This window comes from Vulpes lagopus, chromosome 13, assembly GCF_018345385.1.
Source record: "Vulpes lagopus strain Blue_001 chromosome 13, ASM1834538v1, whole genome shotgun sequence".
NCBI lineage: Eukaryota > Metazoa > Chordata > Mammalia > Carnivora > Canidae > Vulpes > Vulpes lagopus.
This window is the reverse complement of record NC_054836.1, coordinates 37,936,889-37,955,666: the sequence shown is the minus strand read 5'-3', so window position 1 is coordinate 37,955,666 and position 18,778 is coordinate 37,936,889. Positions and strand designations below refer to the sequence as shown.

At 34.4% G+C, this 18,778-nt stretch overlaps 1 protein-coding gene across 6 annotated transcripts in view; it reads right to left on the bottom strand.

The window, feature by feature from the left end:
• PALS2 (protein associated with LIN7 2, MAGUK family member) overlaps window positions 1–18,778 on the bottom strand; it is a 107,063-nt gene that overhangs the window by 33,054 nt on the left and 55,231 nt on the right. For all 6 annotated transcript variants that reach the window (XM_041727668.1, XM_041727667.1, XM_041727672.1 and 3 more), the window contains exons 3-5: window positions 12,272–12,424; window positions 7,909–8,061; window positions 6,968–7,195 (exon numbers count right to left, since the gene is read on the bottom strand). In XM_041727668.1, coding sequence (XP_041583602.1) covers window positions 6,968–7,195; window positions 7,909–8,061; window positions 12,272–12,424 — 534 coding nt within the window. The remainder of the gene's footprint in view (window positions 1–6,967; window positions 7,196–7,908; window positions 8,062–12,271; window positions 12,425–18,778) is intronic.

Below are 18,778 nucleotides of genomic sequence, written 5' to 3'. Positions count from 1 at the left end.
ATCTACCTGAAGGCTGGCAGAACAAACTCCACAATCAAAGGTGGAAAGCACATCGAAGAAGGAAGTGCAGAGACACAACTTGGGAGAGAAAGGGATTGTGGCCACTATGGTAGGGAGGGAGCGATGATCAGAGAAGAAGGGAAAGACAGACTAGCATACAAGGGAGGGCATTGGGAAAATGAATACCCATCTATTAGTTGGCTTGGAATGTGAGAGGGCCTAAATTTCTTGAGTTCCTGCAACCAGCGAGACTTAAAGCCTGGAATTTTAAAGGTCCACATGCTTGGCTCAGGAGAACTCAGAGGGCATTGGGGCTGCTCTTGGAGAGAAGGCAAGGGCAAATAGCCTGCAGACACACAACATGGAAACAAGGATCTGAAGAGTCCCCAGGGCACACAGTGGGGAGGTTAGCTGCTCATTTTGAAGCATGTCTTAGAAAGGAGGCAACATTCATGGGGAGATCCCTGTTGAAACATAGGAACTGATATGCACCATTTCCCTTCTCTGCCACTCCGCACACAGAGCAATCTGTGGGAACCAAGCCTGTGCTGACACTGGCTACCTAACTTGCTTTTTTTTTTTTTTTTTAATTTTTTTTTATTTATGATAGTCATACAGAGAGAAAGAGAGGCAGAGACACAGGCGGAGGGAGAAGCAGGCTCCATGCGCCGGGAGCCTGATGTGGGATTCGATCCCGGGTCTCCAGGATCGCGCCCTGGGCCAAAGGCAGGCGCCAAACCGCTGCGCCACCCAGGGATCCCACCTAACTTGCTTATACCAAACTCCATTCCCCAATGCTTTGGAAGAACCACCCTTTCTAGTCATGCTTGTCTCAGTCCCAACATAGTAGGTCACCTCCTACAGAACACTAGCACAAACCCCTGCCAACACTTCATCTCCTGACCCAGGAGTTTGCAAGGTCTCAGTTCTGGTGGTGGTGGCAAAAGGTCTCATTTCACAAGCAGACCAGAACATACCAAGTTAAAATGTGCCACACACAGACCAGAGACCAAACACTGCCCACAACAGGCAGAGAGCCTCTGCAAATGACTGACCTGAAGGATAAAGCAGCCAGCACACACTGGAGACACTCCTGGAAGCACCAGGTGCTAGGGAACAGGTGCTGGGGAACAGAGATATAGCTAACTTTTCTAACACAAAGAAACATTCACAGAGACTAAGATAAAATGAGAAGACAGAGGAATTTGTACCAAACAAAAGAATAAGACAAGATCATGGCAGGAGATCTAAGTGAAACAAATTTAAGTAATGTGTTTGATAAAGAATTTTAAACAATGATCATAAGGATACTCAATGGGCTTGAGAAGAGAGTGGAAGACATCAGTGAGACCATTAACAGAGATAAGGAGTAACAGCAGAGATAAAGGGCTTAATAAACAAAGTGAGAAACATGCTTGATGAAATGAACAGCAGGCTGGAAGAAACACAGGAATGAATTCATGACCTAGAAGACAGAGTAATGGAAAGTAATTACACTGAACAAAACAGAAAAAAAAATTATGCAAAATGAGAACAAACTTAGGTAACTTAATGACTCTAAAAAATATAATAATATTCATATCATAGAAGTCCTAGAAGAAGTAAAGAGAGAAAGGGGAGTAGAAAATCAGGAGAAGTAATAGCTGAAAACATCTCTAATCTGGGTTAGGAAACAGATATCCAGATCTAGGAGCACAGAGAACCCCCAACAAAATCAACAAAAGCAGATCAACATGAAGACATATTGTAATTAAAATGGAAAAATAAAGTGGTAAAATAAAAATAGTAAGAGCAATAGGATAAAAGAAAATAGTTACATACAAAGGAAATCCCACAAGGCTACCAGTGAATTTTTCAGCAGAAACTTTCTAAGCCAGAAAGGAATGGCATGATATATTCAAAGTGCTGAATGGGAAAAATCTGTAGCCAAGAATACTCTACCCAGCAACAAAAACTAAAGGAGTTCATGACCACTAAACCAACCCAGCAAAAAATATTAAAGGGAACTCTGAATAGCAAAGACAGACCAAAAATGATCGTATGAAGATAGAAAACACAAAAGCAGTAAAAATGAATATTTCTGTGAAAAAGCAGTCAAGGAACTCACAAAATAAAAAGATGCAAATTATGACACCATATATGTAAAACATGCATAGAAGAGTAAAGAATGGATTCAAACATAAAAATCATAAATTTAATATAAACTGCTATATGTAGATGTTATATATAAACCTAATGATAACCACAAGTCAAAAACCACTAATGAATATGCAAATAATAGAGAAAGAAATCCAAATATATTACTTAAGAAAACTAGCAAACCACAAAAGAGAAAAAGAAAGTATCAGAGAAAATGTTCAGAAACAACCATAAAACAAGAACAAATGGCAATAAATACATATGTATCAATAATTACTTAAATGTAAAAGATCTAAACACTCCAATCAAAAAGATATATGGTGACAGAATAGATAAAAAATAAGACCCATTTATATGATGCCTACAAGAGAATCACTTTAGACATTAAGACACCTGCCAATTGAAACTGAGGGGATAGAGAAACTTATCATGTAGACGGATGCCAAAAGAAAGTTGGAGTAGCAATCCTCATGTTGGACAAAATAGACTTCAAAACAAAGACTGTAACAAGAGACAAAGAAGGACACTATATAAAGGGAACAATCCAACAAGAAGATATACCAACTGTAAATATTTACACACTCAACATGGGAGTACCCAAATACACAAAACAATTAAAAACAAACATAAAGGAAGTAATTGATAATAATACAATAATAGTAGGGGACTTTAACTCCTCACTTACATCAATGGAAAGATCACCTAAGTAGAAAATCAACAAGAAAAAAATGGCTTTGAGTGACACAATATACCAGATTGATTTAACAGATATATTCAGGAAATTCCATCCTAAAATAGCAGAATACACATTCAATTCTAGCGCACATGGACCATTCACCAGAACTGGTCACTTATGAGATCACAAAACAAGCCTCAACAAATTCAAAAATACACCATGCATGGTTTCTGACCACACCATTTTGAAACTAGAAGTCAACCAGGAAGGAAAAACCTGGAAAGACTAGGTTAAATAACATGATACTAAACAATGAATAGATCAACTAGGAAATCAAAGAAGAAATTTAAAAATGCATGGAAACAACTGGAAACGAAAATACAATGGTACAAAACCTGTTGGGACATCCTCAACAAAATACTACCAAACCAAATCCAACAACACATAAAAAAAAAAAAAAATCATTCCCCATGACCAGGTGGGATTTATTCCTGGGTTGCAAGAATGATTCAATATTCACAAATCAGTCAACACGATACACTGCATCAACAAGAGTAAGGATAAGAGAAAGGATATGATCATTTCAAAGAACACTGAAAAAGCATTTGACAAAGTACAACAACGATTCAGGATAAAAATCCTCAACAAAGTAGGTTTGGAAGGAACATACTTCAACATATAAAGGCCATATATGAAAAACTCACAGCAAACATCATCCTCAATGGGAAGAGAGCCTTTCCCCTAAGCTCAGTAACAAAACAAGGATGTTCACTCTCACCACCTTTATTCGACATTGTATTAGAAACCTAGCCACAACAAAAAGATATAAAAGCCATTAAATCAGCAAGGAAGAAGTCAACTAACTGTTCACTTTTCGCAGATGACATGATACTATATAAGGAAAATCCAAAGACTCCATCAAGAAACTGCTAGAATGATCAATGAATTCAGTAAATTCACAGGGTACAAAATCAATCTACAGAAATATCTTGCATTTCTACACACCAATAATGAAGCAGCAGAAAGAGAAATTAAGAAAACAACCCCATTTACAATTGCACCAAAATTAGTAAGATACCTAGGAATAAACCTAACCAATGAAGTGAATGATCTATATTCTAAAAATCAAACAATGATGAAAGAAATTAAGGATGATATAAAGAAATGGAAGGATATTCCATACTCATGGATTGGAAGAACAAAAAACATTGTTAAAATATTGATAGTTCCTATACTATACAAAGCAATCTACACATTTAGTGCAATCCCGATTAAAATACCACCAGCATTTTTCACAGAGCTAAAGCAATCTTAAAATTTACATAGAACCACAAAAGATGGGGATCCCTGGGTGGCTCAGCAGTTTGGCACCTGCCTTTGGCCCAGGGCGCAATACTGGAGTCCCGGGATCGAGTCCCCGTTGGTCTCCTGGCATGGAGCCTGCTTCTCCCTCTGTCTATGTCTCTGCCTCTCTATCATGAATAAAAAAAAAAAAACACACACACACACACACACACACACACACAAAAAAAAAAAAAACCACAAAAGAGCCTCAATAGCCAAAGTAACCTTGAAAAAGAAAAGTAAAGCTGGACACATCACAATTCTAGATTTCAAGTAATATTACAAAGGTGTGGTAATCAAAATGGTATGGTACTGGCACAAAAACAGAATCATAGATAAAAAGAACAGAACAAAAAAACCCAGAAAGAAATCCACAATTATATGCTTAATTGATCTTTGACAAAGCAGGAAAGAATATCTAAGGGAAAAAAGTCTCTTCAACAAATGGTGTTGGGAAAACTGGACCACTTTCTTACACCATACACAAAAATAAATTCAAAATGTATTAAAGACCTAAATGTGAATCCTGAAACCTTATAAATCCTAGAAAAGAGCACATGACATTGGCCATAACAACTTTTTTCTAGGTAGGTCCCCAAAGGTAAGGGAAACAAAAGCAAAACTAAACTATTGGGGCTCTATCAAAATGAAAAGCTTCTATACAGCAAAGGAAACCATCAACACAATTAAAAGGCAACCTACAGAATGGGAGAAGGTATCTGCATATGGCATATCCAATAAAGAGTTAGTATCCAAAAATACATAATTTATAAAACTCTGCACCCCAAAAGCAAATAATCCAATTGAAAAAATGAACAGACATTTCTCCAAAGAAAACATACAGATGGCCAACAGAAACATGATAAGATTCTCAACATCACTTATCAGGGAAATGAAAATCAAAATTACAATGGGATAGTACCTCACACTTGTCAAAATAGCTAAAATCAAAAACACAAGAAACAAGTTGATGAGGATATGGAAAAAAAGGAATCCTCTTGCACTGTTGGTGGGAATGAAAATTGGTGCAGCCACTGTGGAAAACAGTATGGAGGTTCCTCAAAAAGTTAAAATAGAACTACCCTATGATACAGCAATTGAACTGTATTTACCCAAAGTACAAAAACACTAATTCAAAGATACAAGCACCTCTATATGTTTACAGCAGCATTATTCACAATAGCCAAGATATGGAAGCAGCCTAAGTGTCCATCAGTTGATGAATGGATAAAGAAGTGGTGTGTGTGTGTGTGTGTGTATGTATAATGGAGTATTATTCACCCATAAAAAGAATGAAATCTTGCCATTTGCAATGGCATGAGATAGAGCTAGTGAGTATAATCCTATGTGAAATAAGTCAGTCAGAGAAAGATAAATGCTGTAAGATTTCACTCCTGTGGAATTTAAGAAACAAAACAAATAAGCAAAGGGAAAAAGAGAGAGAGGGGCTCAATTATATAGAACAAACTGATGGTTACCAGAGGGGAGGTAGGTAGGAAGATGAGCGAAATAGGTGGTGGGGATGAAGGAATTCACTTGTCATATTGAGCACTGAGCACAAGGTGATTAAAATAAAAGCTTAAGGAAAGTATATATTCTATCCTTCAAAGAACAACGTAAAACAGGTACTCAACATACGTTATTTCAAAGAATTATATGAGCATATAAAAAACTACTTTTAAGTTCTCATACTGAAAGTAAGATCATTGGCAGTATCATATGTAAAAACTTATAATTTCACTTACTCATGCAACAATACATTTATGGAATGAAGTTGAATAATTAAAGGCATCAATCTAAAATATTGATAGACATTTCCTATTTCTACAGTATGTAGGCCTTTGAATCCTCTCCTCAGTTCCAACACTCCCATCATGATTGCCAAATCTTTCTCTGCAATTGCTTTTTTACATTTCTTTCTTTACAATTCTATTATACCACCACCTCATCACCACCATCACAAGAACAGCTACTTTTTGAGCGCTATGCACCAGGCATTATGAGAGCTTTACATGAATTAAGTCATTTAATCCTCATAATATCTTTTGAGAAAAGAAATATTATCCCTAACTATATATATAAAACAATGAAGCACAGACAGGCTAAGCTAGTAAGAGGTAGCATTGGTATTTGAACCCAAACAGTTAATCTTTAGAGTTGTCTCTCAGAAATCACCTCACACCTCCAAAATTCTGCTTCCTGGTTACAGGATATCACTTCTCTCCTTTTGGAATTCACTCAACATGATGAAACTAGATGATTGCTGTCATTACAACATTCCCCTGTTCAATAATCTACTTTACCTAAAAATTAGTTATAAAAATCAGATCAACTGTGTACAATTCAGGTATTCAAGATTTTTCTCAATCTATATACCCATCCTCCCTTTCTGGCCTCATTCTCCATTCAGCTATCACATGAACACTAAGCAAGAGGTAACTGGAGCTATATTCTTATTCTCTCATAGGACCTAATACAATGTCTAAAACATAAGAGGTGCCAAAAATGTTTGCTAGATTAATGACTAAAAGACCTTATGATTCTTCAGATACCTAGCCATAGGTTACGGAAATGCTAGGGTTCATAGTGTTCACAAAGACATTTGGTTATTCCTTTCTTTATAAGAGAGTGCTAATCATTTAAAAATTCAAAAATTCGCCCATGACAAAATAAGGCAATTCAGAACACTTAAATCATAGTTTTTTTTCTCTTTTCTTTAGCAAAAGAGTAGCAAGTGGTGGTTATATCCAACAGAGTGATTAAAGAAATGAAAATATTCTTAATATTACCAAGAATTTTATTACTGACCTGTTGAGGGGTTATGGTATCTCTATAGCTTGGTAAAATTTTTAGGGTGACACTTCCACTAATATTTTTCAGTAATTCTTGTAATTCCTTTGGATTGTTTCCAACCTCATGACCATTGACTTCTTTAATGATATCTCCCACATGAAGCAGACCTTGTCGATCTATCATTCCTCCGTGAAGGATTCGGGCAATTACCAGATCATTATTTTCGACCCTAAATGTTACACCCTACAGGAAAGAAAAACCCAGAATTATCACTGGCTTTAGATTATTAGGAAGAAACCTTAAATATTCATGAATAAGAAAATTCTAAAAGTAGGTAAGTAAATTGTTCCTACTTTCCCCCTATTCTCTCCTGTCTCAATATTTTAATCTCATTAAACCACAGGCAACTGAAATGACATATACCACCCCATGGAAATTATATTCCACAGGATAAAAAGTTCAAAGGAGAAGAGTATCTAAGCATTGATGGCCTTGTTTCAAGCTTCTCCTTTTTTCTTATAGTCAGGACTCAGAAATATAATTTTAGCAGGGAATAGTAAATTTCACTACTTATTGAGTCCTACCCATGCCTTCAATTTTTAATAACTTTCTTCTGTGTTTTGATACTATCATTAGCAAGCAACTTGAGTTCATTTCTTCAAAGGATATAGAAAGAAATGGAGTAATTATCTCTTGTAATTTCTGCTGCCCATCAGCAAACTTCTGGCCTCTATTTCAATTTAACTTTTTATTTTGGTTTAGTTTTGTATGCTATCTTAAGAGAGCATCAGTTGTGTATTTATATACAAGCCAAAAAACACTGGTAAAACAAATATACATGAATTGATGTTTTCATAATAATAATAATACAAATTTTGAAAAAAAAAAGGGGGGGTAGTAATTGAGGCAAAAAAGTCAGATTTCAGATTTTAAAAGGCACAGATTTATCTACTCACCAATGGCTCCCCAGCTCTTTTGTGAATACCAAGAATACGAATGGCATCTACTGGTAATAACTGATTATTGATAGAAGAATTATTCATTTCTGGGCTTGATGGAGGTGAATCATAACATTTTGATGCCACAATATCATGGGCCTCCAAGAGTGACTATAAGGATTCAGAACAGCCTGTGGTTATTAATTACTGATGGAAAAAGTTATTAAAAGTAACAGTTCATTATCCTACTAGAGTACTAAAACCTTCCAAAGCACACATTAAATTCTAAAATACGAGTTAAATCAAATGCAACAGAACCTTTTAAATATGAATATATACAGTTTCATCAACATAAACAATATTGTATTCCTTGTTTTAAAGGATTTGAAGAGACTGGTAAGAGTTTTGTGACTTTTTAAAACAAGTGACATGTTCAGTGGAAACAACCTAGATTTCCAAGTGTGGTGCACTCAAGGCACTGGAATTCACTGCTGACATTGTCATCAACATTATCATCATTCAATATTTATATTTATCATCAAGCCCTATTTATCAGGTATCACACAAATTCAAATGGTACAGGGGCTCCTGGGTGGCTCAGTTAGTTAACCATCTGCCTTCAACTCAGGCATGACCTCAGGGTCCTGAGACTGAGCACCCTATTTCTCCCTTTCCCTCTGCTGCTCCCTCTGTCCTCTCTCTCAAATAAAATAAAATCTTTAAAAAAATTCAAATGGTACAGACCCTAATTTTTACTCTAAAATTGTTGTTAGCAATACCATGTATTTTTTACACATATAAAATGTCTAATAAATAGATAACCAATAGAAAATGGATAAGTATCAGCATCTTATATCAATGATGAAAGATTTTATATTACTGATAAAGGCTTTAGTCTATAGAACATATATTTTAAGGGAAAAACATTAATGAGCTATGAATGGTCCTGAATATAATTTTACCTCCTACATTTACTATGTATATGCTATCATCATGAATGACTTTGATCTAGCTTCCTAGGAATTTCTTACAATTTTTTAATATATTTATTTTAGTTTTTTGTTTATACTATAATTGTGTATACTCAATAGAAAGCAGAGTTAAATTTTTTGAGTAGATGGAACCCAAGCTCAAAAACAAATCAAAATAAAAAGAAGGGAGAAAATAAGTATCAGCAAATTCAGAACAGAAGCAATCAGGATATGAATTGATAATTTCTAGTCATTTCATGAAAATATATTTTAAGAGACTAAAGAAAATTTCAAAAAGAAAAAAAAATCACAAGGATTTTTTAAAGATTATTTCCATAAATGCTAGAAATTGCTCAAATCTCTAACCTGGGCTGCTTAGTTTTCATCCTATGCCTTCTTAGGCAATATTATCTACTCTGTGACTTGAACCACTACTTCAACACTGATAACTTCTAAAACTCTCATGAGCTTCAGATTCAGACTAAAAATCTGTCTACAACTAGCCAGTCATGATAACTTGAAAATCAAAGAGTAAGGATAGTAAAGATCGAAACATACCGAATTTACGAAAATCAGTAACTGCAAAATGCTATTTAAAAAACAGAAGGACTGAAAAACTCATCTGTTACCATTCAAGAGTGCTATTTTAAAACAATACTTTGAAAACTGGTAAAGGGAAGGATCAGGCATTTCCCTGACTTTTCAGTATGAAATGCATCATGGGTTGGCGAAATAGCTCAGTTGATGAGGAGAAGCTCTATTTTATATAAGAACAGCAGCTACAAAATATAGAATGAGAGAATCTGAAAAATGTCAGTTTGAAGCCTCTAATGAAAATATTAATTCAGGCAAAGATTAATTTGTGTTCATAAGTAGATAAATGGCTGAACAGGAAATAACTTTGTATAATGCTAGGATAATAATACAGTAGATTATGCTCTAGTGAAAAGTATTTCAAAGGAAGGATTAGACTGTCTTTGCCCTTAATTAAGACACCAATCTCAGCATCAGTAATGTGGGTTAACCAGGTGTCACACATCTTCTGATGTAGTTTAATTCATGTTGTATTACATCACTATTGATGCATTCCAGTTTCAAATAATTAACTTGAATCACCAACCTTTTACTTTTTCAAGATTTTATTTATTTGAGAGAGGGAAAGAGAGAAAGTATGAGAGAGAGGAGAGATGAATGGAGGAGAAGCAGGCTGACTCTACTGAGCAGGGAACCCAATGTGGGGCTTGATCCCATGACACTGGATCATGACCTGTGCTGATGGCAGACACTTAACAAACTGAGCCACCCAGGGACCCTGAATCATCAACTTTTTAGAAAGAACTTCTGTTTATAGGAAATAGAAGGGATAACTAAACAACACAGTAAAGAGACAACCAGATTCATTCAGGGAGTGGGAGGTTCTGCAGGGCAGTCATTTTTTATAGGTCAACATTATAATTAAGGGAGAAAAGACAGGGATCTAAGTTGGAAACCCATAAGCACAAACCCTTAAGTACAAAACTATACAGAGTATTTTGGTGTCAAATGGAGATGTTTGAATATAATGTGTATTACATGATATGGAGATCCACTGAAATGAAAAAGTGGAAATCAATGACTGAAAAAAAAAGGGGGTAAGTTACAAAATAACTTGTATAAGAGGATCTCAATCAGTAATGAAAAAAAATGCACATTTATGCACAGAAAAAGCATAGAGGAATATGCACTAGAATAGTACAGTACTGATATGGGTAATAAAAATGCAATGTCTTGGGCAGCCCTGGTGGCTCAGTGGTAGTGCCTGCCTTCGGCCCAGGGCATGATCCTGGAGACCCAGGATTGAGTCCCACATCGGGCTCCCTGCATGGAGCCTGCTTCTCCCTTTGCCTGTGTCTCTGCCTCTCTCTCTCTCTCATGAATAAATAAATTAAAAATCTTAAAAAAAAAAAAAAAAAGAACTTATAAAGAATGCAATGTCTTCATTTTTAAATTTTGGCTTGCCTGTATTTTCTAATTATATTTATTAAACTTTATATAAATTGATAAACTTATTAAATTTTATATATTTATTAAAGATATGTAGCATGCATGAAAGCTCTACCATATGCTTCTGAGGTATCACAAACAACATTGCCAGTTACCTTAACATGTCAGTTTCTTGTAGAGTGTTCCTTATCTCAGCAAGTGCCATCAATTATTTGTCAGAAATACTATCCATATCAACTTCCCACATCTCTCTTCTGTAACTATCACATGTAATCAATCACCAAGTCCTGTTGATTTTATGGCTTAAAACCTAAAAATTCCCACATTTTCCACTCTTGATACTGCCATCAGTTTCTTGCCTTATTCCTCAACCATCTTTCTGCCTCCTTCTCCTTAATATCTCCTACTCTCCCCTCTTATGGTTCTCCCCTCCTACTCTCACTGTCCTCAGAATAAAGTCCAAATAGCTTTCTGTGCCTTATAAGATCTTCATCAACTGGCACAGGCATATAAGATGTCTCTGAAATGTGTCCATTTTTTTTGTACTTTGAGATACTGATTTACAGAGCAACCAACTCACTATAAACTTTTGTATTTTGCAGCCACATTGCTGAAGAGTCATAGAAAGCCCTTGAGAAAAAGCAAAGGGGGTGTTGCCATTTGATTTTCAATGCTAAGATTTGCAATGGAAAGCAGATGACACTTTATTCTTTTATCCCAGCACTACTTATGGAACAGTCTATTCCTTCTCCCTTAAAATGCAGTATCTCTGTCATAAATCAAGTTGTGGTATACATGTGGATATATTTCTGGGTTTTTTTTCTCTTCCATTGGTTTATTTTCTAATACTGTCCCAATACCACACTTAATTATACATTTATAAGAAATCTCTCCTCCCTCCCCTCCACTTTCTCTTCTGAAACTGACTCTTCTTTGTTAAACAGATTTACTCTTCACTGCTACAGACCAATGCTTAAATTGCACGTATTTTTTAGCGCCTATGGAGAATGTGTTATGGATTAGTTCTATACTTACACAGTTCTCTTTTGTTCCAAGGTCACTGATTGCATCTCAGTCTCAGAAGCAATACTGAAATAACTCTAATAAGAAAGGCTGCGAAACAGTGGTGGTGAGGAAGGAAAATCCATTATCACTATAAGAAAAAGGTCTCTAGTATGTGGTCTGTTGCTGAATCAAGGCTGGTTTTAATTACACAATGGAAAATCCATTTTAATGTATTTCTGCTATACATTTATGTAGTGTATATTAGCTCTGTTTTTATATCCTCAGGTCATTAAAATATCTGTTGGAATTTACATATTTATAAAATTTGGCTCTAAATAATCTTAAATAAATCACCTTAAGCTGGAACCCATCTACTAAAAGAATACAGGGGACTTGGGAATAAGAGTAATAGCAAAATTTACCTGGAAGTGAGGCTCTTTGAGTATGCCAACCAGTTCTGCCACATTTTCATCCACATTTATTAAAGGAGTGATATCTTCAAGAATTTCATTGACTAATTCTAAGTTATTATCACTGACAGCTTCTAGTTTTGAATCTTCTAGCCTCTCATGAGCCTGAAAAGATAACAGTATAATTGAAGTCATAACACATATTGTTTTGCTCCAGAACATGATTTTCTTCTTGATTTCTTTTTCATAAAGAACACTCTAAAAGATACTACCTAAAGGTTTGATTCATTTAAACCAAATTTAATACCTAGTCAGAGGCAACATACATTTTATAGTAAATGTTATCAAGCAATATAATAAATCTTGGCTTTTATTCCTATTCTAAAAGTCATGGAAAACTTGCTTTAATAACTAAATGATGAAAAAACTAGTAAGCCAGAAGACAATTGAAAAAACACATTTCCTACCCAATAGAATTTCCTAATGGCTTTCTAGTCTAGGCTCAAACTCTAGAGGATACTGCTTATGCTTCATGAAAATAAGTCATTATGCATAATAAAAATTTAAAAATAGGAATGTAATCATTATATGGACTGCCATTAAAAAATAATAAAAATCATTTTGGGGGTACCAGTATCCTGAAGCTACCATTTTTCAATTTTGATATCAGCAAAATAAGTAAGTCAATTCAGGGAAGTCAGTTCTTGAACTGACTTGACCTTGAAAGACTGTTTGATTTCATTAGGAAATCATGTCTCTTTATCTTAAGCCACTTAAAAAAAAAAAAAAAACCCTCACAATCTTTTCCATGGCAAATGGACCATGAATCACACTGTCACAGGAAACAAGTAACCTTAATTAGCCTTTAATAGTGGGAGTAAAACAGAGTTTTAAATTCAAACTGAAACTGAACACTAAGTAGTCTCCCTCTTTTTAAGTGATGTTTTTTCTGATAAATGGTTGCGTCTGATTTTGAACGCAGGCAAAGCATAACTGTTAAGATTTAATGTATAAATGAAACCATGTAAGATGACAAATCTTGTATTTAATATCTTAAGATCGATTTCAGTAAGTACTCAGGAAAAATCCAAGTTTCAAGTGGTAACAGTATCAATTAAACTTTATCTGTACCTATAATACTTCAGCCATTATGAATGGATCCTTCAAAGACAAATATAGGGTCTGATTTTAAAAATGAGATTTTTCATTTAAGTGTATTTTTTTGAGGTGATTCACAAGAATGAAATAAATATTTAACTGGAAGAAGGGGCTACATACATAAGCAACATTTTTAAAAACCGCCTCAGGAGAAAAAGTTTTAAGTCATATGAAATGACAGAAGAAATTTTAACTGTTATTAAACAAAGAAAAATGTCAAAAGACCAAATGTATTTTAGAGGAAGGAGTTTCTATTACATTTAGATAAGAAAAAAAATTAGGTAAGAAAAAAATTAAGATTAGAAAACACCACAAAGAATAAAATGGGTAAATCTATAATTTTCTGAAAGTTCAATATAAGCCTATTAAGGATAGGATGAATGGGAAACTCAACATATATCACCATGGGTAAGAAAACCTAAAATAATGGACATAACTAGCTATTAACACTTATAAAACAAACTAGAATTGTTTATTGCTTTAATAAAAATATTCGCTGTTAACAAGAATTTAATTTAGCATTGGTAACCTTGCAATACTCCTTTACTCTTATAGTAGTATATGAAAGTTTAAGGAAAGAAAGGAAGTAAAGAAGCTTAACATTTATTAAGGGGTTTGTGTGTGTGTGTGTGTGTATGTGTCAGGAACTATATTCTCAGTATAGTGTGAGTGTGTATTTGTGTGTATTAAGCAAAGGTAGGTGTGTTGTTGTTATCCTTACCTTATAGACATAGATGCTAATGCAAAATAAAAGTGATTTGCTTGAATCTATAATACTGATAAGTGGCAGAATCAGATAGTCTAATACCAAGGCTTGAATGCTTACCTACTAAAGCTTTTTATTTGACTTCATCACTATGCAGCCACTGAAACATCATACTGTGGTTAATTATTCCATCTACTACATAATGCATTATTCTAACTCATTTAACTGTGTCAGATATGTTCTCATTGACTGCGAGTTGAGTTGCAGTTTCTTAGCATGCTACTCTAGTCCAGATGTGTTATTAATTCTGTTCTACTACATCTATCCCCACAGTTATTTTATACTCCTGTGGTCAGAATACCACCCATCCCTTCAACCTGCAACCTCTTTGCTCCAAGTAAGAGCTATAAACACTACCTGTTTCTCTAGAAAACACAATGTTTGGTTTACAATTTTCAGGTACTATGTCAATATATTTTCTATAACATCCTATGATCACATAATATACCCATTCAATTCAAGACACTGGGACAAGTAATAAAGAAACAAATGATCACTGATGAGAACTCTAATATAGCTCCTTTAGTTTCTATGTTCATCTATCTTATTGCTCTCAAACTGGGTGAAGACACATGGAAATATATGAAAGAAGAAGTAGCAAGGCAAAATTATGTTCTAAAAACAAACATATACAAAGGTTTCTTCACATTGACTGCACAGACTGGTGCAACAGTAGAAAAAAAAAAATCCACACAAGAAATTCTCAGAAAAAGGAAAAAAGGTTTTTTAGTGAAACTGTCACTGTAATTATATTAACACAGAAAGCCAGTTTCTGAAATATAATTGGGTTCTATCAAGATCAACTTTATTTTTCCAAGAAAGCAAATGCAGGTCCATATTTTTAAGGTGTAAGATCCTGTGAAAAAAGTTAGGACTTCTATTCACTTTAAAGCCAGCATTTATTTAGTAGCTTTGAAGAGGCAAGCATCAACTTGAATTTAACTGATTTGACAAAAAAAAAAAAAAAAAAAAGAATAAAAAAAAGAAAAAAGAAAACACGGAAAATTGACTAGGACAGATAAATTATAAGCTATTTGAATAAAGTGGGTCTTGTTTCCCTTTAGAAAAGACATTATTAGAAAGCTAGTATAACTTCAAAAAAACAAAACAAAAATGAAAGCTAGCATAACTTAATAAAAATATATTCCACCTGCCACAACTTGGGACACTGGGAGCTGATACAAATATGATGTAGCCTAGCCTTCTTGTATGTCCAGTTCTGAGAATCCTGTTTACTACTGCACCTTAGAAAAATGAACTGCAGAGAAGAAGAACTTCCTTCAGGACTTCTAGGTATTTCTTCTAGGCATAGTCCAACCATGCTTACAAAAAAAAAAAACAAAACAAAACAAAACAGAAATTGTGGGCTATAAAGTGACAAATACTATCTATTTTATCACTATGTGTACTAACCTTGCCTTTTTCCCTTAAAAGGACCAAAATATCATAAATTTTGTTTCTATGTTTGAACATGGCTAAGTATATGGTAGTTGCTCATTAAATATTTCTTGAAAAAGCTAATTAAGTGACAAATGTTTTCTGAGGTTAAAGTCATTCTCTTCTATTATAGAAACTCGAGGATGAGAAAGATCAAGAAAAGCCCACAGAGTCAAAAAATAAATAAGATTTTGAGCAGAAAGTAGAAATGAGAGAGAAAAGTCAATTTTTATTTTGCTTCTCCATACATTTCAAAAAGAATGAGATTTGTTCTGAACAAAAAAATGGATGAAATAAGTATAAATTAAAATTGAATTCTCTAATGAGTAAAGAACTTGTCAGAAATCTAGTTAACAAAAGAAGTTCAAATTCTTAGATTAATTATATATCAAAGTACTCAGGGAGCTTCTAAATAACATTGCTGAGCCACTCTTAGAAATATCTGTAGAAATCAAAGAACCACAGAGATGCCAAAAACTAGAAATGGGAATCTGTTACACTTTTTAAAAAGAGAAAGACCTGGGGCTCCTGGGTGGCTTAGTGGTTGAGCATCTGCCTTCTGCTCAGGGTGTGATCCTGGGTCTGGGGATCAAGTTCTGCATCGGGCTCCTGTTGAGGAGCCCTCTGTTTATGTCTCTCATGTCTTCTCCCTCTCTCTGTGTGTCTCTCATGAATAAATAAAATCTTTAAAAAAAGAAAAAGATCTTTTTCCTTTAAGCTTATCTGTAACAGTATTTAGAAAAAATAAAGGAATACTTTTTATGATTTCTGAGTAGAAAAGACCTTTCTAATGTTGCAAAATCTGAAAGCTATAAATTTTAAAAGGCCCAATAAAATTAATGACACAAAATTTAAAATTTCTTATCAAAAATCAGCAAAGTCAAAATATAAATGACAAACTAGGGTTAAAATACAAATCATATTACAGATAAAAGGCTAATTTCTTTATACATAAAGGACTTCTTTTACTTATGAGAGAGAGAAATGTAGGGAGAAAGAGAGCACTAGCAGGAGGAGAACAGAGGGACAAGCACAATCCCAGGTGAGCAGGGAGTCTGATGCAGGGCTCCACCCCAGGATCCGAAGATCATGATCTGACCTGAAGTCAGATGCTTAGCCAACTGAGCCACCCAAGTGCCCCTACATAAAGGACTTCTACAAACCAGTAAGAAAAAGATCAACACATTAAGAGAAATAGGCAAATAATGCAAACAAGAAATAGATACAAAAAGGAAATCAAATACCTCTTAAACATATGAAAAGATACACAACCACATTCATGATAAAAGAAGTACAAACTAAAATTATAGTACAATATTCTTCTCTTTTTATCAGATTGGCAAGGATAAAAATTCTGATAACATCCATGTTGGTGAGACTATGGTAGAAGACAGATACTCTTACACACTTTTTTCCCAGTGGGAACACACTAATGAGCAAAGTACACATTCATCTGAAGCTCACATGGAACATTTACAAGACAGATCATAGTGAGGGCCATAAAACACAACTTAAAAAGTTTAGAAGATTAAAAATCATATTAAGTATGCTCTCAGACCACAGTGGAATCAAATCAAAACTCAATAGAAAAATAGCCAGAAAACTCCAAAACACTTGGAGACAAAGTAGCACATTTCTTTTCTTTTTTTTTCTTTTTTTTTTTTAGGATTTTATTTATTTATGAGAGAGAGAGGAGTAGAGTGGAAAAGGAGAAGCCAAGTGTCCACTGAGCAGGCAACGCAATGCAGGGCTTGAGCACAGGACCCTGAGATCATGACCTGAGCCAAAGGCAGTCGCTTAACCAACTGAGCTGCCCTGGCATCCCCAGAGCAACACATTTCTAAAAATATATGGGTCAAGAAGTCTTAAGAAAAATTTAAAAATATGTGAACCAAATGAAAATATAACTTACCAAATTTTGAGGGGTGGAGGAAAAGCAGTGTTTAAAGAGAAATTTACAGCACTGAATGCACAATTAAAAAAGACCTAAAATCAACAATCTAAACTCACATCTTATAAAGTTAAGAAAAAAAAAGAGCAAATCAAATCCAGAGTAAGTGGAACAAATAATCAATTTAAAGCAGAAACCAACGAAAGTGAAAACAGGAAATCAATAAAATGAAACCAAAAGCTGGTTCTTTGAAAAGATGAAAACTTCTTGCTAGATTAAGAAAAAAGAGACTTACTAATAACAGAAATGAAAGGGGAGAGGCATCACAACTGATGCTATAGATGTTAAAGAAAAATAAAAGAATACTATGAACAATTCTATGCCCACAGATTTGATAACCTATATGAAATGGACAATTCCTTTAAACATATGATCCACCAAAACTCACAAAAGAGATACAGATAAACTGAATAGTCCTATATCCATTAAGGAAATTAAATCAGTAATAATCTTTCCAGACAGAAAGCATGAGGCTCACATAGGCTTACTGGTAAATTCTACCAAACATTTAAGGAAGAAATTATACCAATTCACTACAATCTCTTCCAGGAAGAAGAGGAAGCATTTCTTAACTCACTCTATAGGGACAACATTACTCTTAATACCCAAACTGGGCAAACCCATTACATGTCATTATACATTTGTTACAACCCATAGACACACATATACAACACAAGGTATGAACACTGATATAAACTATGGACTTAATAAAGTTCTAAGTTTATAGAAAAATTGAGCAGAAAGTACAGAAAATTTTCATGTATCTGCCTCGCTTCAGTTTCTCTTACTTAAATCCTGCATTTGTGTGTGATATATTTGTTATAATTAATAAGTCCATTTGATACACTGTTAATAACTAAACACTATAGTTTACATTAGGATCCACTCTTAATCTTGTACGGTCCCATGGGTTTTGACAAATGCATAAGGTAATCTATGCACCTTTACAGTATCATACAGAGTAATCCCATGGCTCTAGAAATGCTCCACGCTTCACTTATTCATCCTTCCCTTGCACTCCTCCAAACCCTGGCAACTACTGATTCTTTTATACTGTCTTTATAACTTTTGTTTTTCCCAGAATGTAATTGGAATCATATAGTGTATTCCTTCTCCAGATGGTTTCTTTCATCTAGCAGTACGTATTTACATTTCCTCCATGTTGTTTTGAAGCTTGACAGTTCATTTCTTTCTATTGCTGAATAAT